This window comes from Excalfactoria chinensis, chromosome 4, assembly GCF_039878825.1.
Source record: "Excalfactoria chinensis isolate bCotChi1 chromosome 4, bCotChi1.hap2, whole genome shotgun sequence".
Taxonomy (NCBI): domain Eukaryota; kingdom Metazoa; phylum Chordata; class Aves; order Galliformes; family Phasianidae; genus Excalfactoria; species Excalfactoria chinensis.
This window is the reverse complement of record NC_092828.1, coordinates 56,996,215-57,020,055: the sequence shown is the minus strand read 5'-3', so window position 1 is coordinate 57,020,055 and position 23,841 is coordinate 56,996,215. Positions and strand designations below refer to the sequence as shown.

The following is a 23,841-nucleotide window of genomic DNA, read 5'->3' as shown; positions in this document are numbered from 1 at the left end:
AGGATTAACAGAAAAGGATATGCCTAAGCAGGGAAAGCCATCTTAGGGGAAAACAAATAACAAACAACAAAAAAACTCCACCAAAACAAAACAAAGAAAAAGATTCAGAAAAGAAAAGGAAGCTGTCTTTGGAGACCAAGGGGAAAGAAGGTGTTTGATACACTAACTGTGACACCTGAGATGACCTAGGGTTTCTGTTGCAGAAAATATGCACTGAGTAGAGTTTCTTTGTCTTGGCTTTGATTTCGTGTCCAGAGAATGTTGGAAGCTTTTGATAAAGGTGGGTTTCCAGCAGAGAACCTTTTTCATCTTGGCCTGAGGTCAGTCTCTCTCAGTTGGCATGTTTGCAGATAGCACCAATAACAGGTTCTTCATGAAGACTAAATGACAACAATCTTAATATTTAACAAAAAATGCAAAAGTTTGCTTTTTGGTCCTTTTTGAGGATCAATTTTCCCTTCTGAGAACAAGAACATAAAGTCAGCAGAGACATCTCTGTTCACAAGTGCTTTAAAGGACTGGAGCCTGTGATGGCACATGTGGAGAAGCAGAAGCCCCTGGGATACATCAAAGTATGTCAACCAGTTATTCCTGCTTGGCCCTGTAACTAGCTGGACACTGCCAGAGCACTGCAGCTGCCATCTACTCTGCTTCATGATTCTTCTCTCTCTAAGTACATTTTTTACTTTCTGGACTGCAGGCGAATCTAAAAGTTCTAGGTACATCCAAATCAAGGATATCACCAGTAGTGATTTAATGTGTCTGGGTAAGAGCTGCCACTTCTTTTGCACCACTGAAGTGTTCCACAGGATCAAAACAGAACTGAGCTCCTGTCCTGAGGATTTTCACTTTTTATATTGGTAAGGAATGCAATTTTTGATGGAAGTACTGTGCAGCTACACCAGTTCAGTGCATAAAGCTACACTACACTAAAAGCTCTGACAATATCTACAGTAGTTTTAACACCACTTTCAGTATTTTTTTTTCATAGGAAATAACAATCCACCTTATTTAGAGACCCATTTACTGCTGATCTAGAAAGCTTGCCTCAGAAAACACAGCTGGATGCCAACAACATTTAACACAAGGATGCCTCTAGTGTAAATGCATGGTGAGATTTAGATGTTTCCATACAAAGCATCAGATGGCAGAAAAATTCAGAAGAGACATCCAAATTCTGCTCTGGTTGAGATGCTCTTATGTAAGTGTAGATGACAAGGACACACACAGTCACATCGGACAGCATGATAGCAAATTTTTTTTAAGTTATAACCCCACTCACTAACATATACACAAATAACACTAACATTTTCTGTGAACCCTATTCTGAAATCTGGTACTGCTCATCCACAGTCCTGACCTAGGTCCAATCCTTTGTGGAAATTACCAGTTATTGAAGGCAGCGTTTATAAAGAAATTACAGGGACAAAAACCAGACAGTGCCTAAGTACAGAACACAATAATATCGACTTGCAGCGTTACCCCGCGTTTCTAGCAACAGTATTTTTCCAGAAGTGAGTAAATTATTTTACTTGATAACTTGCACAAAAGCATGCAGAAGGAATCCCCTGATTTCCTGTAGGGAACACTGATGTGTTTGAGCCACTTCTGAAGCACACATCTTATTAAGACCTGAGCCTTTGTGTCTCTGGTACAAGGACAGGCTTGGAGCCTGTACTTGGTCACACACTTCCTTCCCATTATTTTAAAAAAATCACAGTTCTTATTTAAAAATGTGAACAAGTATAACTCCCTTCATTTGTGTTCAGATATAGTTTCTGAGAAAACATCAAAATCTGTCCCTAAAATCCTGTTTTACTTTATTTTTGATTATGCTAGCAATATGTGCTGAACAACCAAATAAACTCTATTCCTGCAACTCTATATTGACATACATCATAAGCACATGGGTCATGAAGCAGAGCCCACTAGGGACTTCACTTCCAGGGTCTTGCAGAGCAAGTGCATGACTGAGAGGACAGAGGGACCCAGAAAGCCTTCAGAAGGCACAGGCATCTTCACCACGTTCAAAATGAGGACCTGAATCAATTCTGCCTTCTTTATGGCAGCGAATAGAAGAAAATTGCGGTTTGGTCCATCCAATGTCAGTCTAGCTTTTTCACTGACAGTGTGTATATTTAATTATCTTTACTCAATAACTTTGTTGCAAAGCCCACTAACCATACTACCAAATTTAAACACTGTATGAGAACTTATTAAGAATGCAAGGTCACCACACAAACTTCTACATCTGCCTTCTGTAAAGGCAAACTACAGAACTGCACATGTAAGTACTTACGTAGCATGCAATAAATGAGCCAAGTGACAAAAAACACAGGAAAAGTGACTCCAAGGGAGTGTAGGCATGTGCACAATTCTGGAAGTCCCACAACAGTACCAGGATACACCATAGTCTTTGACAGAGCTTCAGATTTGGAATGTGCAGTGAAAGGAATCTCCTATCACAAGCATCTACCTTTTCATTGATATCATATAAGAACAGTTTTAAGGATGCATATCTGTGTAAGGTATAAAGACTTATTATTTTTGTAGTTTAGAAAAGATACGGTGAAATCCCCTTTCTCTTAAACACTATCATATCAACAACCTTGCTACCACTGATGAACATGTACTAGATAGACAAAGTACAGTTTATTATGTACGCTACTTCATGAAATCAAAACCATTTTTCATTAGGAAATTCAAGTATTAACAAACATCATTCATTAATGGAGGAAAGGCAGGACTTGCAATGTTAGAGGGATTCCTGGAATTAGTGTACTTTAGAAAGAAGAGACGGTTAAAAAAGAAAAAATAGCCTTTTTTTTTTTTTTTTTTTTTTTTTTTTTAACATTATGTAGCAGACTGTTCTACTGCTGGACAATATTATCACAATGGCCCATAAATCACATGGTGGTGGTATAAGTTACAGTAGAGAAATTTTAACAGAATTTGTTTAGTGCAATCTTTTATCTTACTTCTGATTTTACAACCCTTTAGGGATAATCCCTTATTAATGACGGTTGAAGTCACAGAGAAGCACTATCTAAAATTAATCTGGCAAGATCTCCATTCTTTGCCAAGTTAATTTTATTTCAGCCACATCTTTTAAGAATGTGAATAGATAGGATGACAATTTGACTTTTTACATGACAAAAAGGACCCATGCGTATTATAGAATGTACTATTTCTTACATCCGTGAAAGCGGGAGAAAGAATATTAAGGGTCTCCATATATGGGAGCATGGAAGAAAGCTCATTTCATGGCATTTTCTAAGCTATAGTTTTAGCTGTGAATGCATTTTAACTCATACTGAAGTCTGTTCAGGTGTAGAATGCTAGAAATAGTTCGGATCACGTTGAAAAATGGAAGGGTTAATGGGACAAGATAATTCTATTGATCGCAAGACTTCACAATTGATGGTGGAGGTGAGACAATCATTTGTGCTGTGAATGTGCTATTATAAAACAAACAAAAACATGCTAACATGAAAAAAAGCACACAAAATCCTACAGTAATTTTGTGAAGTTGAATTTTCTAAAAATCAATACATGTAAATACAAATTTTGGTTGAAAGCACATAACATTTCTCAAGAAAACAGAAGAATTTTTAGTATGAGGAAAATAAAGTATTTGAACTTGAATCCTACACTTAAAAATGCCTACATGATTTTGTACTTCCAAGATCTCTTGCTGAAACACAGCCCTGCCAGATGCAATGACCTGGATCAGAAGTTGCCACTCTCACAGAAAACACAATTCCTGGGCAGCATTACATGGAATCACTGTCCAAAATTTGATTCAAAATTTTCCTGCCTTCAAATTCTTTAGCTTTCCACTCCCTTTCAGAAGGCAACAAGTCAGGAGATTACGTATGGAAAGGCCTGAGGAACACTTTCTCCTTAGACAACACTGTGGTTTCCTTTTTTGGGCTTTAACATGGAGCCACAAGAATTTTTACCTCCTGATTGTGTTGATAATTAATTTGTACACCTTTAAGTAAACAGAGGTAAAAAAAAAAAACAAAAAACAAACCACCAAACATTTGTTCTTGTAGTGCCATTCCACAATGGCATAAACTCCTACAAGTGAAGTCAGGTGACTGAATCAAGCAGATACAAATGCAATCACTTTTGCATTTACACAGTTTTCTGACAATCACAGCCCTTTTTTTGGTCCAAACATCCACTTTATTAATTACTCACTTTACCTCAACATTTGTTATGGCTTCTTCCTGCTTGGTTATTGAAAAGATTGATTCAGAAAATAAGTCTTTGCTGAAAGATGTAAGGTATCTGGCAGTACTTGAATTTAAAAGCTATCATCCCTTCACCAGCCTAAGTATTTCTTTTGCTTAAGACTACAGAAACTATTTTTTTTTTTTTTTTTTCTGGTCATAGAAAAAATCCAGCCATTTCAGTTAGAAATGAAAACTTATTACCTTCCTTCTTCCTTTCATTAAATTCCCCTGTGGATTAAGAACAACCACTGTATCTTGTCTTGAGCAGTTTTATCCTCAAAAAGACTGAGAAAAATCTAGCAGATTATCAATGCTGAGCTGTTTGAAAGAGCAAGAAATACTGTCCTATTATTGCAGCAGGAATTTCCAAAGCGGTAAGTTCATCATAGGATGCACAGACATTCTGCTGGAAGACAGAATAAAGGCTGTACCTGGAACTCAAAGCTGGTGAATCCTAACACTTGCCAGCTTGTGTTTTGCCAGAGAAAAATATTAACAATGTAATGCCAGCACTAACTAGAGATTTGGCACACAAAACAAGAAGAGTGTTACAGATTGTGCTGACAGTGTGACACTATGTTTTCCTGGATGTAATCTGGGTATCTTGAGAGTAAGCTTGGAGTGCTAATGAGAAAAATGATATTGAACTGGAAGAGCTGTTAAATATGCAGTAGCCACAGGGTTCCTGGAGTTTACTGGAACTAAAATGAAAATCGTAATGCCATCAATAACACTGTAAACTAGGTAGAAATGCTGAAGGTAGAGAATCTCAGCAGGCAAAGCTTGTATCTGCTACCATGCTTGCCAGGACATAAAGAGCTTCTCTGATAACTCTCTTTTTATCCCTGAAGTCTTGTTAAAGAGGAGCAAGAAACTTGAGCTTAAAGGAACACACACATTTCAGGACACAAAGAAACATCACAACCAGCTAGAGAAAATTGTGTAAAAGCTGAATGGAAAACCTTGTAGGTGAAAGAAGTAAAGCACATGTTAAAAATACAAAGATTGTTCCATTCCTTCAGGTCTCCACATTTTATTTTTTGCTGTTGACACCACTGACTTTTGTTGGCAGCGTTATCTCTTTACTGCAGATACAACTAACAATCCTCATATGAAACGTATGCAAAGATGCTTGACATTGAGTTCTTTTACCATCTCTGCTGACATTCTTGTCATCTTCACTACATTCTGTACTGAAGGTCTAAAAATTCACCTCTTTGCAGGAGACATGAAGAAGTTAACTCTGCCAGCTAACAAAACTTGTTTCTGATAATGCTGGTTATTCACTTATCAAGGAAAGAAAATCATAAATATACATAAATGGCCATTGAAAAAGAAATGCATCGTCTTTAAAAAGGACCTGCCTGTTTAGCATCACCAGAAAACTAAACAGTTCTTGTCTCTTCTGCCTGTCAATGAATGCCCTTGTCTCATAGCTCTCTCTTATTTCCAGTGTCTGATGTCCTGACAGTAGTTCTTTGATTTTGAGAATAGGAGAACAGAAGGAATTCTGGACACAGTACCTATAAACAGTAACTCTGGATCTCCAAGCTTCCATTGCGAGTATTATGATTTTGCCCTGGCAGATTTCTTTCCACTTTACTCAAGATTCACAAGTATACAGAGAAGAAAATTTCAAACAAAAGTAGATTTCTCTCTTTCTTCCTCACTGCAATACAGTTTACTTGTATCAGTAAACTGATAACAGATAATTCAGTTTGACTTGTATTCACATAGTCTATAGGGGGGAAAAAAGACAATGAAGATTTTGTCAGTGAAGAAAGAGGTCTACTCTACAAAAAGTTCTGCACTCTTCTGTATCTGAGACAATGAAACATGGTGGACAAACCACAGTTTTCCCTCCTCTCTGCAACGCTGCTTACATACAGGGATAACAAACATAAAACAGAAAGATCTTCTCAATTCATTACAACGTCCACAGTATTAAGCAAAATATACTCCTTACTTTGGGTTACAGGAAATTTATTTTTGGCTGTACCTAAAGAATTGACTCAAATTAACATTTTTTTTTTTTTTTTTTCTCATTAAGTTTAAAACCACAGCATTGGACTCAGAGATCCAGAACTGTGATGCTTTGGAAAAACAGCACTGAAAAAGTTATTTTCCAGAGCAGCTACTGATATCTGTTTCTCTCTGCTACATTATCTTTTAAACCTATTTAATACTGTCTTTAAAATAAGCACACAAAGGAGAAAATCTAACCATCATTCAACACAAGGTTAATCCAATAGGGTTAAACACAAGAAATAATTCAATAAAACTCTACAAGAAAAATGACTTAACCATTGAGGACAATACAGCACTAATGTGCTTCATAACCAATGTCTTACCGTCTGTGAGAGGGTCAGTGCACATGTCACTTCTGTTCTCCTTCCATGCCAGCAAGTATTTGAGGCTGATGGGATCTTCTGCTTCTATATGGCTGTTAAATGCCACCATCAGTTTATGAGCCTTTGCAATGCCACAATAAGTTCTTGTTTCATTAACTAAGGACAAATTATTTAAAGTGTTTGCTGCCTCAAAAGCCTGAGTGAAATATTCAAGAGCTTGGTCATAATTCCCCTGGCAAAGAAAAAAAAAAAAACAACAAAACAAAAACAATTGTAAAAACTACTTGCAGTCACCTGTATATTATCTTGTTATTAGAACCTGCTCCTCTTGCACCTGAGAGATTTTGCAGCTGAGAGGCCAACTCACAGAATGACTCGTGGCACAGTATTAAGAAAACCACCCTCTCGCAGTTTCCTAGCATTTAAAATACAGAAAAGAACTCTCATATCTTTATCAGGAACTGGATCATTTTTAGTTGCCCGGGCAGAATTTTGAACATGCAAATCACTGTATCAGTATGAAGTATTAATATCAATTTCAGTCAGGGCAATTAGGAGTTATCACCATTGTTTCATTGCTATACCTGCAGGAGGAAAACTCCTCATTTACCACTGGGATAATAAATTTTAGAAAAGAAATATTTGAAATGGGGGGGTGGGGAGGGAAAGAGGCTAATGAAACAGTGGACACAAAGCAATGGAAAATGAAATGGAAACAGAAATAAAAGCCTACAGATTTACAGGAGGAAAATGTATGCTCAAAGACAGGGATATTCCTAATCAAACAAAAAGAGAAATAGTAGGAAAAAATATGTCAGCTGTTCCTAAATAGAGAAAATCCGAAGATTTTATCTATTTATCTGAACAATACAGAAACCCAAAATTCATTAATCCTGTAAAAAGGAGTATAAATTATGGCTGCCCTGATGGTACAAACTGACCTGACTGAAAACATGTTCAGAGATGTCTTATCCTGTCACTCTCTACTTGTTATAGTAAGATTGGAATTCCCTTCTGCGTTACAGAGACCAGAAGTACAGGCTAGTTTCATACTTGTTGATCTTGATACTGCTTTTAGGGATCAAAATTTGTATGACTGCTAAAGGGTGTCTGAAATGTAAAAAAAAGAGGAAGGAAAGAAGGTAGATAAATTCCTGCTTAAATACAACAGGACAGCAAAATTAGGGATATCAGCACCTGAATAAAGAACAATCAGCCTGTTTAAAGAATTTCTGCCAAAAGTTAGGCAACAGAAACACTTAAGAGCAAGAAAGTGTGAGGTTGACCGTATATGACTGTGTAACTACATACATATAAGCTGAAAACTTCAGCATTTTACCAGTAACATGTAAGGTGCTGTTCAGAAATATCCAGCATGATTTAGAAAGGGTATTCCTGTGTTTAGTGAAAGTGTTTCCTAATTTCAGCATTGTCCAGCCTGCTGAGCAAGTTCAGAGAGTGACTCAGAAATAAGGCACCTCAAAAGACCTTGGGGACTCCAATAAAGGGAATTCTTTGTTGTCCTTAGCTCCATGTCACTGCCTATCCTCTTTTTTAAACAGGTAAATTGGAGCCATTGGGTTGGATGGAGCATGAAGAATTGAAAACCCTTGTACTATCAGTACTGACCTTTGGCTAAATATTTGCCGCACCCATTTCATAAACTTGACTGAGAGAGCGTAAATAAGAAATCAAGCTAAGATTAGAAACTGCATATTAATATGCAATATAATGTGTATTCATATTTTAAAAGCATGACTTTTAATGTACACTAAAATTTCAGTAGTGTTAACTGATTGTTCTGTAATTTTCACAATGCTGAAAGGTTCTTACGATCTGAATTTGGACTTTCCGTTTACCCATTCTAGAACAATACCCCACTTTTTAAATATGGCGTGAAATGTTCACCTTACCCAAAACTTAAGGCACATTTTACTTACTCTTGCATTGTAAATGTTCCCAGTCAACACACACGAATCCACCACGCTTTGGCTTAGATGTGCATTGTCAGCAACTTTCTTAAACTCTTCCAAGTGTTTAAGACTTTCAGCCACTTTTCCCTGACTGAAGCAAAAGACAAGGTTCAGAATTAAATACTCACCTGGATGGTGAGAATCAGATCATTCTGAGTGAATTAAAAACACCCAAACTTCTTTAGAAAACTGTGCCCTATTTAAAGGACAGTAGTTAAATTGCTGTTGATGATTTTGCAGGGTTTTTAGAATTTCCATTTATTAAAACTCTATTTTATTATTATTTTTTTTTTTTCCAGCTGACCAGCTGATAAGATTTGGACCTCACATCCTGACAAGGAGAGAAAGCAGGAATGCTAGCTTGTCAGTAAGTCTTTTCCTCGTCATTTCTTGCTCTATGACCCTGGCAATACAGCAGCAGCTCTGTAATGGTGCTGTCTCTTAATTCTAGGGATGACTTTTCATGAGCGTAACACAGCACTTTGGCTGGGTGGATCAAAGGTTGCCGGAGACACACAGGCAAACCTATAAACTATGAATTGCAGGTGTCACCTCCAAATCCCAGTGAGATCAGAGCAACCTGAGGTCACAGCTGAATCTAAGATGAAAACTGGCTAATGTAGATTGGCAATAACACTTGCAGATTTTCATGTTTTTTTTGTTTTTTTTTTTTTTTTTGTTTTTGTGTGTGTGTGGTTTTTTTTAATAAAGTCAGTCATATTAACAACATCACATCTCTACCATATGGTTACAAGGTATAATAGATATCTAGGTTTGCTTGTGAGTAAGGCACTATGCTCTTTTTCCCTTTAAGGCTGAAGTGTTACTGCAGCTGACCTCAATATTAGCCATGAACTTGAGCCACTAATCTAGGAGTACAGCATGTTAAATGTCAAGCTACCAAGCAAGACAGAAAATGCCGCCTCTTAATTAAGAAACTCACAGAAACAGAAATTTCTGTATGTGATAAAGAACAATGATTTATTTTCTATTTTAAAACACCTTCAAGTTATATTCCTGCCATAAGTGACTGACTAGGTTTTATCTCTATTTTGGTTTTTACTGCAAACCACATTAGTGACATGTGCTTTCAAAACCCAGCACAAGTCTGCAGTTTTCTGCCTTATAAAAAAAGTAACTATAGTAGGGTGGAGTCTTCCACTGGACAGGGAAAACAGTAAAGCATCGCAGCAAATGTACATTTTTTCAGCGGTCTCTATGTGACTGAAAAGGGCCAGACTCCTACAGAAGGATGCTAAAACAATGGAAACTAACATGCTTGACACATTCATGTATATGCTTTAACATAAAGTTTAGTTGTCAGTCATCAGAGCTGAATTTAATACAATTTGCTAATTTTAATGAGAATATTAAACGTACTGTACTAAAAACATATCCCAAATGTCAAACAATTACTAAATTTTAGACTTAGAAACCTCTTTTTTAACCTATGTTTTTTTTTCCAAAGAAGAGAAAATCAAGTGTATCCCAACAGAAATCCAGCATATGATTTATATAAGTTAAAGGACAAGGTTAAAGTGTTAGACAAATATTAATTCCAGTTTTTCTAGTTTTCTATATGCAGTGCACAGGTGCAACTTGAAGAGCATATTATATGATACAATCATTAAATCCATTCAACCAGACCTTTGAGAGTTAAAAACATATATTCTGAGGAAAAGGACTCCTCGGTCCAAGGAATGAGAATGAAACAGTGCAGAATATTTGTGTATCAAGGTGATTCCAGTTTCCAATTGGGAAAACAGGACTGTTAACACCCACATCCCCTGACAACTGTCCAATTATGTATATCACACTTGGCCTACTGTTTGCAGTAGAAGTAATCAATAAAGGATGTGGTTGAGTGAACATAGATTTTGGTTGAACCAATGCATGAAAACTTAATCATTTACTCAGAGTGGAGAAATCAAATAGAGCAGAGATGAAACAGCCACTGAGGGGTTTGTTGATTGTGCCACCAAGTTTGTGGGCTAGAGGCTGAAAGTAATAAAGCAAATGGAATCAGTGACAGGAGAAAATGTAAAAAGGCTTTCTTAATTTCATGAATTAATAGAAATGTTTTGATGTATTTTTGGTCATTTTTTATATTTCAAATAAAAACCTATGTTCCGTGTATAGAAAATATAAAAATTGTTAGGGCAAATAATATCTTGCAGGCAAGCAGAAATCAATTTCACACATACTAGAAGGATGGTTCTTGGTGTTAGAACTTCACTTATGCCAACTAGCAGCCAGTTGGTAGTCAACAATTTTTTGAAGGAAGTACTTTTAAAAGTGCTACAGCTTGAGGTATTTAATGTATGCTAGAAGGATTACTGAAATGCTTTATCATGCATGTGACCTGATAACATGATAAACAGTCTTTCTTGCTCAAAGACCTAATATTTTATAGTTCCTTCAAAAATCGACATGTTATTTTTTACAGCCATTTACGTTCTCTCTCCTTAGACATCACCTTCCTAAATGCATAAAATGCAATTTCCCAAAGATATAGTCATTCATGATCCCACAGAACAGTTATGATGACTTCAGCAGAAGAGATTACATATCTACAGCAACTCATTTTCCAGTTTCATGCTAAAATGCCCTATGAGGTTTTTACTCCTATTAGGCTTTTATGAAAATATGCACCTTTTATAGGATTGCTCATGTGATTGAATTGGATGTATAAATCATGCGTCCACAAGAAGTCATTACCATGGTGGACACTGGCAGAATAAGTCAAGAACATGACGCTATTATGTCAGATATTTCCCTGGAAAATGACATGCCTAAATGCAGATGATAAAGATTTTCTGGTTTCTGTGGTCTGTGGAAACATCTGTAGCAAAGATTTCAAAAAAATGTCCAAAGCTACAGACAATTTCTGAGCCATATGGGAGGGCGCTGCCACTGTCTCCAATATGTTACAAGGCTTTTGGTACACATTCTCACAGACATTGAGATTAAAATGCACTGTTTCAGAAGCTGGAGAAATACAGTAATCTCTTTTCCTTTTAAAGGCATTATCCATCAAGTTTAAAATTATTTGCACAAGTCTAGTCTAGGTAAGGCTAAAAAAACCCCACAAAACAAGTAGTGATCAAGTCTTGAGACCGCTACCAACAGTAATAATTCATGCATTCATCCAATATTTTCTACATTTACCAGACACTGATTTGTTTTCTATATCAAGTAAACATCCAAATGTTTAGTATGACAGTAAACTGAAACTTAATTTTTCTAAATTAAAAATCTAATAGCCTATCTTTACATCAGCTTTTTCTACGTAACACCGTACTGTTATTCCATGGCTTCTCCTCCAAGTACTAAGGAAGAACAAGCTGAACTGGACCAGCCCAAACTTTTTTAGAAAAGTACTGCTGTTAAGCTTTGAAAAGCAAGTTTGTCTGAAATATTGTGTCATCCTGGCTTACAGATTTTTTCTATTAGGGAGCAACACACAGCAAAAATGCATTTAAACAGAAGGCCTTGCTTAAGACTAATATCACAGAGCCACAGAATAGTTAAGGGTTGGAAGAGATGGATACCAAGTCTATCTGCCTAGTTCAGAACAGGGTCAAATAGAAGATTGTGTACTGGGGGTTCTGAAAAATTTTTGAAGGTTATTTTGAACCAACAAACTTTCTAGACCACCTGTTTCAGCATTCACCCTCACATAATATTTTTTTGTGTATGTTTAAGTGGACTCTCATGTATATCAATTTGTAATCATTGCCTTCTGTCCTGTCAGCAAGTACCACTGAGATGAGCCTGGCTCCGTCTTCTTTACTGCTACCTGAGAGACACTGATTAGATCCCCTCTGAGCCTCCTCTTCCAGGGGCTGAAGCATCTCAGCTCTCTCAGCCTCTCCTCCCAGGACAGATGCTCCAGTCCATCATCTTTACAGCCCTTTGCTGGACTTGGACTGCTGTGTCTCTTTTGCATTGAGAGATGGAGCATATACTGTGATTCTGAGGTGACCACACCAGTGCTGAGTAGAGGTGCAGGATCACATCCCTTGACCTACTGGCAATGCTCTGTGTAATGCAGGTTGTTTTTACCATGACTTGACATTGCTGGCTTCTTGGGTTACTTGGCTCATGGTCACTTGTTCACTAGAAAACCCAGGTTCTTCTCTGCCAAGCTCCTTTCCCTCCAGTCAGTCCACAGCCTGTACTGGTGCCTGGGGATATTCTTTCCAGGGTACAGGACTTTGCTTTTCCCTCTCCTGAGCTTCACAAGACTACCATTAGCCCCTTTCTGCAGAGAGGCTAGACCCCTTTCAATGGCAGCACAACTGTGGGGTATATCATCTAACTCTCCTCAGTTTTATATTAACCAGAAACATGCTGATGGTACACTTGGTCACATCATTCATGTTGTTAACAAAGACACTAATTAGTACCTTAGCGCTAATATCAACCTCTGGGGCCCTGAGGTCTGCTGCTCATGACTGGCCTCCCACTGGGCTTCACACTAAATACATGTATGTGCTTTAATTCCAGAATATCTAAAACAGAGAAAGGAAATCAATAAGCATGGTTTCCTAGGTATGCCCTCTTGGCTGTCATAGGCCACTTTTTACCCAGACTGCTGCTTTTTGAAAATGCAAGGAACTCATGAATGCTATTGAGAGCTCAGACACCTCACTTCTACTGTGTCACTGTGTCACGATAGCCAAGTTTGTAAAAGTCTATCATAGCAATAGCTGGTGTACCAGCAACACCATCTTTCTCAGTTCAGCTTACACCAGTTTTGAAAGTGGGACCTGATCTATTAAGTCTGTTTTGTGGCTTTTTTAATGTCTTACTCTGTGTGCTTCTTCAGAATGTTCACAATACAAACAACAACAAACTGTATCAGAGTGATGAAGCATTCTATATTCCTAGAGTTTTTCTGTCTTTTTTAGCCTTAAAAATATAACTGGATTTCAGTTCCTCAGCAAGACCTTTCCCAGATTTGTGGGAAAATAAATAAATAAAAAAATAAAAAAGAAAAAAAAAAGCCCTCGAATTATGAAAAAAAGAAAAGAAAGAAAGAAAAAAAAAGAAAAAAAAGAAAAAAAGAGCATAAATCTGTTTATAGGTACAGAAAAGCTTTGGATCATACATTAAAAAAAATTGTAAGAGTCTAAAATAACTTTCAATGAAAGGGTCACTTACTGCAAGAAGGGCGCTGCTTAAAATTTAAGCAGTCAGTAATGGGAAGCGACAGACCTCTAACAATTTAAGTCTTTCACAGTTGAATGAATCTGCACTGACGGCCAGACAAGGATGCGCTCACCTACCTTACCAGGATCTTGTCTATAGCTTCATATGCTCTTCTTAGGCCTGCAGAATCACACAGTGCTGTGAAGATTTTTACAGAGGTGTTCAAAATCTGTGAAACAGAAAAATAAAACCCAATAAATACAATGCTAAGCATTTCTCTTTTTCTTCTTTGTGTGTGTGTGTGCAATCTTGTGTTCATATAGAATGCAAAATAAAAGTTTTCTCATATGCACATTTCTTTACTTATTAGTTGCAATAGAAACAAGTTTTTGATCATCACTAATAGTGGTTTGAAACTACATAATTATTACTAAAAACTAAAAAGATCAAACTTGTATTTAAACATCTCATTTCTGGAGCTTTGCAATAAACGAAGAGATGTTACCAGATTCACAATGTAAATTTCCTTATTCATAATTTACAATATTTTAAGAAGCTGTACTTTCATGAATTTCTATGAATCAATACATTAAGACGATGCCCTTTGTATTCATAGTGTTCTAGAAAATACATTCAAATACAATTTGTTTATTTTTCTTTCTTTAAAGTACCACTATGAGAACTTTTTTGGTACAATTCACATGCATAAGAACTGAATAAATTACAGGTTACATGTTTAAAGAAGGATTAACTTAAAATCCTGTAGATAATTTTGTTATATTTATGACTAATTATTCCCACACACTAGCAACCTGTTAATATGGGGATATACTGTTTTATGGTGACCTCTCTCATAACCGAAGGCTTACAGCCACTGCGCAAAAACATATGATCTTAATTTAATTTAACGCTGACATCACCTTTATTGCATAATTTCTCTTTTCAACCTTTTTTTTTTTTTTTTTTTTTTTTTTTTTTTTTTTTTTTTTCCAATGGTGGTGAAGGGAGAATGCATATGAAATTAAATCCTGTTCTTTCCTTCTTCTCTCTTTGTTGCTTGACCCAACCTATTACACACATGAGAACACAGGAAATCTCCAAAGACTATCTATGGAAATCCTTTTTGCACATTTCCAAGAAAGGAGTAGTGAATGTCATTTACCAGCTTTGAAGGGGGATGGGAGATGTGCAGGAACATGTGACAGTAGCCTGCATGCCCCAAGATGCCTATTTATGGTAAAGTAAAAGATAGAGCACTTTCTATTAAGACTGCTTCCCCTGTTATTGGCAAAGTGTGTGGTTCAAAAGAATACAATTTCTGTGTGCTAACCCTATGGACGTCACCATTTCTACTGTTGTTTCCACTGCACAGCTTTCCCAGATCTTGAAGGAGCTTTACTATACATAGATGTATTGCTAGACAAGGCTCTTATTTTTCAGTTACTTAAGCTCTGTGTGTACCAAATGTGCGGCTTACTTATGTATAACATGCTACTTATCTTTCCTCACGTACTTAACAAAGTTGTGTTCTGATGTGGTACATCAGCACTGCACCTACACTTGAAGGTCATTCTCAATTGAGTTATTGATGCATATGATACGACAAAGAAAGTGAAGGCACTACTGTTAGGAACTTGTCACATCAGTTCAGAACTCACCCTAAACTGGATGCATAAGCATAGCTCTGAAGGCCTGCAGTCTGTCCTTCATATAATCCAGGCTGGGAACAGTAATGTGCAGCTGCCCAAGAAACAATTCTTGGTTTTGCATTTAGCTCAGAGGATCTGCAACATTTATTGAAGTAACACTGCCCATGTCAATAAGCCTGCCACGATAGCATCAGGTTTCTAAAATTTTATGTACTGGACTGAAAATCACCCCCACTTCAAACTAACCTCTGTGTTATTAAACTAGGCCACAGGGCCTCCAGTGGTTCCTATCTAGCACTGAAAGGTTACTTACGTGCCCAAGGCTTAGGCTGCTATGCTGTTTTTTTCTGTCAAAGATATCAAAAAACCTAAAAAGTACAGATGAAAGCCAAGAAAAAGCCATAGCCAGAGCAGCTCAAATAAAAGGACAGTTCACTACATCTCTGCAACATCTGCTACAAAGAAGCACGTAAGCCAATAAATGAAGTCTTTTTTCTATTTTTAATTAGGAAAATTAATTTAAAATTCAAGATCTTCAAAAATTGTATGTTTCATTCCAAAAATAATTAAATCATCTCGGGGAAAGAAATATTGACAAATTATGATAGAATATATATGAAAATATATTCTACGCCTGCATTTCAAATAACTCCTCCAGCTGCCAGTACTTGGTGGGGACACAAAAAGGGACACATTTGTGATGGTAAGAAGCTATTCCTGTCTATGCTACAATTGCCCAGGATGCATCTATGTGAGTTATGCGAAAAAGGGCCTCACCTACAGTGTATGCTCCATTTTCAACATTCAAGATAAAAAAAGAAGATGTAGAGCAGAATAAAACACTGGATTAACACGTTAACATTAGAGGATTTCACTCAAGGCCTCTCGTAATTATAGTACAATTTTAATTATCATTTAAAAAGAAAAAAAATTACAGATCTTTAATGATGATGAATCAAATGGAATTGACATAGTGATGGCTACCAGAATTTGTGAACAGCCTGAAAACACCAAATAGACATTAAAATGTCCTGGTTTATTTTCAAGGTAGATTAACAACCAGTTAATCTATTTCTATTCCTAAAAATACCACATAAGAAAAGACATACTCATGGTGAGTATTCAGTCTGAGTGGGCATGGCTGGGCCATTCACCTGCTAGTTTTCTGATAAGTGGATAAATGCTGGGAAGACTGACCATTCAGACCGCATGGAATTTATATGCTCCCTGCAATGCTGTTCTAAGTTGAAACATGCATGTAGGTCAGAAACAGGTCTTCCATTTTGGTGAATCTATGCAGAAGACATCAACACCCAAGGAAGAGGAGGGAGATGTCAATAACTAATGTTGAAAACATAGATTTGCATAATGAACGTGCAGTTTTGTTATATCTGTGATCTTAGGAAATACAACTACCACTACACAAAGGATGGAAAAATTGATTTAGACTGTGGAACAAAAATCTGCTCATTAAGGGAACATAATTCTGCTCCAGTAAATACTGTACATTAAAATTTCATCTTGGTAATTTTTTTCCTGGTAAGGAAATGAAAATAAGAATTGTGTAAAGAAATACTGAATGGAATTACATAAGAACCTGGATTATTAATATACATTTAAAATAGTGGGCTTTGGCATTATACAAATCTAGCTGATTTGCCTTTAAAAAAAGTTAGAGATTGCAGAGATTTAGAGTTACTGAAGGAGCAACACGTAATCATTTATTTATTTATTTTCTATGTACCTAGAGTTTTGAGAAAGGATGCTCTAGCAACATAACAAGGGTAAATTCACCAAGTAGGTGAATTCTAATTCACTAATTCTGTACACAGTGATGAATTACACGTTTGCCTCCTAAACCAAGAAAACCATCAGTCAGATCTCACACCTAGATTTGCTTTTCCATTCTTTCAGCATTCTGCCATGTGACCCTCCTGGGGTTATGCCATTAACACCATCCACCCCCAGATCTGCCCATTTCTAAGATCTAACCTTTTAAAATTTTGTTGTTGCTGTTGTCACACCTGCATTCCTTTTGTATAAACAGAGACACATTACACTTCTCATTGCTACACACTGTAGATTAACAAAATAGGACATACGCTTTGCTAAACCTCAATATGTACATCTGGGGATAATGGATGAAAGAGTAAAAATTGAAGGTATGAATTTATGTTGAATAAAGAATGTCTATCCAAGTCAACATAAGATTAATGTTACTGGCAGTACTTTATCATTTTGGTAAAAAACATTACTCTGACAAAAACATGATGGGATAATATTGATTTATAATACTGTAACTTTAAAAAACACAAAACCACAGTTATGCTCTCAGCTTTGCACTTGATATTATTGTCAAACTTTATTGGAAACACATTTATTTTGATTTCTGAAAATCTAACAGTGTTTAGCCATTTCACAGCTGGTGAGCAGTAAAGATGCTTCTGCCTCATTTACAGATCTTGAACATGAATCAGACAATCAACTGCAACATTAGTCAAAGAGAACACTAGCTAATGATTTCTGACAGGCACTGCAGTAGCGGGCCAGGGCCCAGCCTGGGTAGCAGCATCTGACAGTATTTTTTTCTAGAGCCAACAATAGATGTTGGAAGACAGAAAATGCAATCAAGTAACGCTGGCCTTATACCACTTAGTACCCCATATATTTTCAGAAAGAAAACACACTACCCTAACAGTCACCAAATGATCTTCTCCATACCACCCAGTGAAAATAAAAAAACAATACTGTCATATGCATAGGCATTTTCCAGTTCAGTGAACTCTGCCCTGCAGCTCCCCAATAAATGCATATTTAAAAATAAAATTGATACTTTTTAATAGCTCATTCTGCAACTCTGATAATTCACTTGCTGTAGATCATGAGAAAAATCAATCAGAGGTTCTGTTACAGAGATTCCTTTCCCATCTTCTGTACTATGCTGAATTAACCACAGGGGCAAAACTGCAAAGCTTTTGGAGCTTGAAGTGTGCATAACAGAAAGGACCTGTACATCCATTCCACTGCAACTGCTTTCACCAACCTCACTTACAAGAAGATTCCATAGACACAAAGGTATTCTACAGGAAAATTAGAGCAGTTTTACTTTATTCATATTTTTGAGGTTGAGAATGCAAATTTCCTCTAGAAAATGCCATTTTTCCTATACAAGTGCCATCTACTGTACATGAGGTGGACAATATAAAATAATTGTTTTCTCCAATTTTCTGTTTGTGGTTTTTATTTTTATTTTTTGGATCAATGTTCACTCTTAATCAACAATATACTGAATTAGATTACATTTTGATAACATTTCAATATGAGTACAGGCCTTCTTACCATAATTCAAGTGGGTGCATGCCTGTGGCAATTCTGAGTAAGAACAAAGACTTTCACAATGCACATTTGGAAGTATTCTTAGTTTGGACAAAACACTGTGTGTGAGAGGTTGAAGAGCAGTAAGAAAATTGTATTGCTCATTAAATGTATTGATTATAGAAGAACATATTGATCCCAGGAAAACAATACACAAACATCAACTGGATGGCAGGCCTTGCCTTGTTAAATGCTAACTGTACTCAGGCATAATGAGCACCTAGAATAGTATATTACTCAGGTTGTATGCTCACAGTTAAGATATACCCATACTGGATGTCATGCTGAGGAATGAGGGAGTAGTCCCTGAATTGCCAGAATTGCTCTCCTAGAGCACAGATTTTTGATAAGAGGTGGCTATTACTAAGGTGCTACTTGTATGACACTGCTGGAAAAGTAGTTGCCCTTTCCACTCCTCTCCTGTTATAGCTGGCTAGTAAGTGTTAACATTTACCTTGATGCTATATGAACATGCACAGCAACGCTAGCTTCAAGTTATTCCTGACTATACTTGCTTGAAGCATTAAAGCCCTGGGGAGATAGATTAATGTTTCACTTATTTCTTAACAGTCTACCAAGACAGATGTAGATTCTTTTCCAGTATAAAGCATTTCTCGTATACTTTACATAACATTCAGAATATAGGTGTTTTGCTTCAATTCTGAATGGAAGATATGTAAATAAAAACAACTCATTAAAAAACTTCATTTCCACAGAGCCAATTCTACCTTCTGTTGGATTTCATGAGGTCAGGAGTTCACTCCCAATGCTTGTTTTTTCTGCACAGCAAACTTCAAAACCAGGAAATGTACAGACGATTGAATAAATATTAACTTTTGTTCTTATTCTTATTTCTTTGCTATTACTTTCTGTATTACTGTTGTTAATTCTGGCCTTCTGCACCACTAACAGTGAAATTCTCATTCTCTGTAACTACAACTTTTGTAGGAATGCAGTAATCATTCTATTATTTAACATGCCTCAAAAGGATTTGATTAAAATCAAAATAATAATAAGGAAAAGCAAGCCATTTCCTTCAGAGCAAAAGCCTATGCAAATGCCAGAGCCAGGTATTTAAGTTTCTAATTATTGTACAATTCAAAATATTTACTGCAAGAGATATTACTGGTTAAAGTAAAGGTTGTTGTAATCTTCATTTAGTACAGGAATGTCATGTTTTCCCAAACCAGCCACTGTTGGCATATTTTTTCAAAATAAAGCATGGCTTAACAGTCTGAAGTGAAGAAGCTTCATCTGTTACCCCTTAACAGCAATATAAGAGGAAAATACAGTTTATGTATCCTTTCCATCCTGACAGATGTGACAATAGCTGGAAACACTGCGCCTGCCAAGAGCTTTTATCAAGTATGTTATAACAACTAGTAATAAGTGTAAATAATAAATGGCCACGATCTTATGGGAAACGGTGGCAATACTAAACAATTTTTGGTGTTTGCTGATGGGAGACTGCTAGCCTTGGAATTCCCTGGCTTCCCAGTAGAGTTTTGGCTTGACAATAAACAACAGTTTAATACTTGATCTAATCCCAGCCAGGAGGTAAGTTCAACAGCAAGCTTTTGCAGATGTTCACATCCAATAATCTATCCATAATTGATGAAACAGGGAGGTCAGATGTAATGGTTGCTACTATTCCAGCAACAAATAAATGGTTATTGACAAAACAAGCCAGTGTGGCGCTGAGTGCCGAGCAGTGACAAGCATGAAACAGTGCTGAGACAGAAGTAGTGATGTGAATACAGCCCTTCATCTTGAGAATTCCTCAATATGATGTGTGGCATGAGGGCCACTCTGACACATAAGCAGATGGAGGTGACTCGTAAAGGAAAAATGAGATTCTGCAACGACATAAAAGACAAAGGCGGAGGCAGAGAAAGAATCAGGGAGAAGCGGGTGGACAAGATTGGAAATTTGGGTAAGTGCAACTATGTGAATTGTTCAGAAATGTTTTTGTATAGCATAACTGTGGTCCAGATGCCTGGACTGCTTTTATCACACTGTTGGGTCTACATGAATTTGCCATGCTGTCGGATTGCTGTAGCATCCTAAGACCTTACTAACCATACTGTATACACGTGCATGCTTCAATGCCTATTACTTTTTAGACAGAGGATCTATAAATGTTCTCCTTCATGCTCAATAATATATTGTCTACTAATTAAAGGATATTTTTAACTACAAAAGTTCTCCTAGCCAAAAGCTAACATCCAAATCCTTAGATTTGCATAACACAATGGAAAAAAATTGCAGAGATAAACAAGAAGGTATTAAAAAACGTAAGTCAGTTAAAAACTTATTTTTCTGGATAAATATGTGGAAATAAGGGAAAAGTTCTCAATCAGATGAAAACCTCATACTCTGAGTTTTAACCCATGTGAGAAATGTAGTAAAAGGAGTAATGGACTGTTTTTATTGACTGAATAAAATTTGAATCATTTACATGCAAACACTCACTTGAAATCTTTTGCATCTATTTCAGTGCTAAAAGACAGTATTTTTACAATTTTTACTATGCAATATTCTAATATGAAGAATGGCAGAATGAAATTGTAGCCATTACTGCTATATGTAGTCATAAAAAGATTTCAGACAGAAATATTTTAAATATTAATATTACTAAAATCACTTAAAGCACAAAGCAATGTTAAATCGATTTATTTAGAAGTACAATTTATTTCACACTTTGCTACCAATTCTTTTGATCAGTTCTGCAATAATACATAAGATGAAAGAAAAACAGCAAACAAATTGCTTCTAATAACGAAGCAGCAAGCGCTAGGTTTTACACAGGCAAATTTCAGTGTTTTAACTTCTCGGTTTATTTATCTATCAAAGGATAACTTTTAATTTCTTTAAGATGTCTGAATCAAAACCTCGATTTGATGGTTCTGATCAAGCAAAGTTATTAAGCATTTGCTTACACCTGAATACATGAGTCTGAAGTCAACAGGAATAATTGCATTGAAATTTAAACATGTATTTAATAAGTAAATTGCTGTAACTTGAACTATACCAACATGAGAAACCAATTTAATTTAAAAAGCCTTACTTTATAGAATTTTTAAAAAGCCTGTTCATTTCAGCTAAACCATACAAAGGAAAACAAAGCCTCGCACATTATGATTATATTTGCATTTAAGTATTGAAATTCCCAAGTTTGTACAATGTGCGTACAAGTGCTCAGTTTCTCAAAACACATAAGAGGCCTGACTTCTGTAAGTTTATTATCTAATAGAATTAAAAATGTCTCATAAAATTTTCCATCCTTTTGCTGCAGCCCTGGCTGAAAATATATGTAAATACACTAATGGACACACTACTGAAAGTTCTTGTTTCTCAGACATTATATGCTACAAATTTAGATGTGATGTAACTATCCCTTGATTATAATAGTTTTTAGGTTATTAAGTTTAGCACACCTAAGCTAGAAATTCAATATAGTCTAAAGTAGATTAAGTAAACAACCTCTATAACATCTTTCTAACATACAATTGTATTGCTTTGTCTTCTGTGTTCCTATTCTCTGGGAATAAAACATATGAAAATGTGTGTATCAACAGTTATATATATTAAAAAATAAATAAATTAGCTAACCTAGAAAGAAGTTTCAACTTAGTAAGTAGAAAATGCCTGCATAAATCCCATCATCTTTTAAGTTACAGTAGACAGCAATTAGAGTTTAAGCAAAGCCTCAGTCAGGACAAATGGACTAATTTTTAATGGCTCTATGTGAGGCTGTCACAAGTGGTGTTCCCCCGGGTTCCAACTGGTCTTCTCCAACATTTTTATCAGTGGGACTGAGCGTACCCTCAGCAAGTCTGCTGACGACACCAAGCTGAGTTGTGCAGTTCACAGAACAGAAGGGAGAGAAGCCAAGCAGAAGGACCTGGACGGGCTCAAAAAGTGGGCCCATATGAACTCCATGAGGTTCAACAAGGACAAATCCAAAGTGCTGCCCTTGGGTCAAGGCAATTCCAGATAAGAATACAGTCTGGGAGAAGAATTTATTGAGAGCAGCTCTGCAGAGAAGGGCTTGGGGGTCCTGATGGATGAAAAGCTGGACATGAGCCAGTTGATCACTCTTGCAGCACATTATACCAACTATATCTTGGGCTGTATCAAAAAAGGCACCTCTCAGCAGGGAGAGGAAGGTGATTCTCTCACTCTGCTCTGATCTGGTGAGGCCCCATTTGCAGTACTGTGTTCTCCAGACCTGGGAACCTAGGACCCTCAGTACAAGAATGATGCAGAGCTATTGGAGCAGGTCCAGAGGAGGGCTCTAAAGATGATAAAAGGGCTGGAGCAACCCTTCTGTGATGAAAGGTTGAGGAAGATGGCCTTTTTTATCTGGGGGAAGAGAAGGCTGTAGGAAGACCTCATTGTAGCATTCCAGTACTTGAAGAGATCTTACAAGTAGGAGAGGGATTTACTTTTTACCTGGTCTGATAGTGATAGGACAAGGAAAAATGGCCTAAAACTAAAAGAGGGGAGATTTAGGTTAGATCTTAGAAAAAAATTTTTTACTTGTGATGGTGAGCTGCTGGAACATGTTGCCCAGAGAGGCTGTGGATGCCCCATCTCTGGAGGCATTCAAGGCCAGGCTGGATGGGATCCTGTTCAGCCTGATCTGGTGGGTCAGACCCTGCCGATGGCACATAGGTTGAAATTGGATGATCTTTGAGATTCCCTCCAACCTAAGGCATTCTATGATTCTATGATTTGTAGCCTCATGTCCCATAAAACAGACATTGTATAGCTGTGGTCACAATCTGGCTTGTACCTTGGCTGGGAAAGTAAAAGGAAGTGATATCTGGCAGACCTATCCCAAAATAGTACAGTCAGAGCAAGGGCTCCACTTCTTCCCCATAACTACCATCTGCTCTGCTCTCAATGTCTTGGTTAAAAATGGATGCAAAGATATTTCTTATTTGCAGAGAAACTCAAGGAGATCTTATAGTTTTGTCCTGAACATTTGAACATGCTCACTATGTCAGAGCTAAGTGAACCTCCAGCGAATTTTGCTACTTCTGAGTCCAGACATAGTAGCTAGCTGAAAGGTTTTGAAGAGATTTGAAGTCTT

General features: G+C 36.8%; 1 protein-coding gene across 4 annotated transcripts in view; it reads right to left on the bottom strand.

Moving 5' to 3' along the window:
* Positions 1-23,841, bottom strand: part of TTC29 (tetratricopeptide repeat domain 29) — a 179,814-nt gene that overhangs the window by 40,392 nt on the left and 115,581 nt on the right. For all 4 annotated transcript variants that reach the window (XM_072335725.1, XM_072335727.1, XM_072335726.1 and 1 more), the window contains 3 exons: positions 13,857-13,948; positions 8,533-8,656; positions 6,593-6,824 (listed from right to left, as the gene is read on the bottom strand). In XM_072335725.1, the coding sequence (XP_072191826.1) occupies positions 6,593-6,824; positions 8,533-8,656; positions 13,857-13,948 (448 nt within the window). The remainder of the gene's footprint in view (positions 1-6,592; positions 6,825-8,532; positions 8,657-13,856; positions 13,949-23,841) is intronic.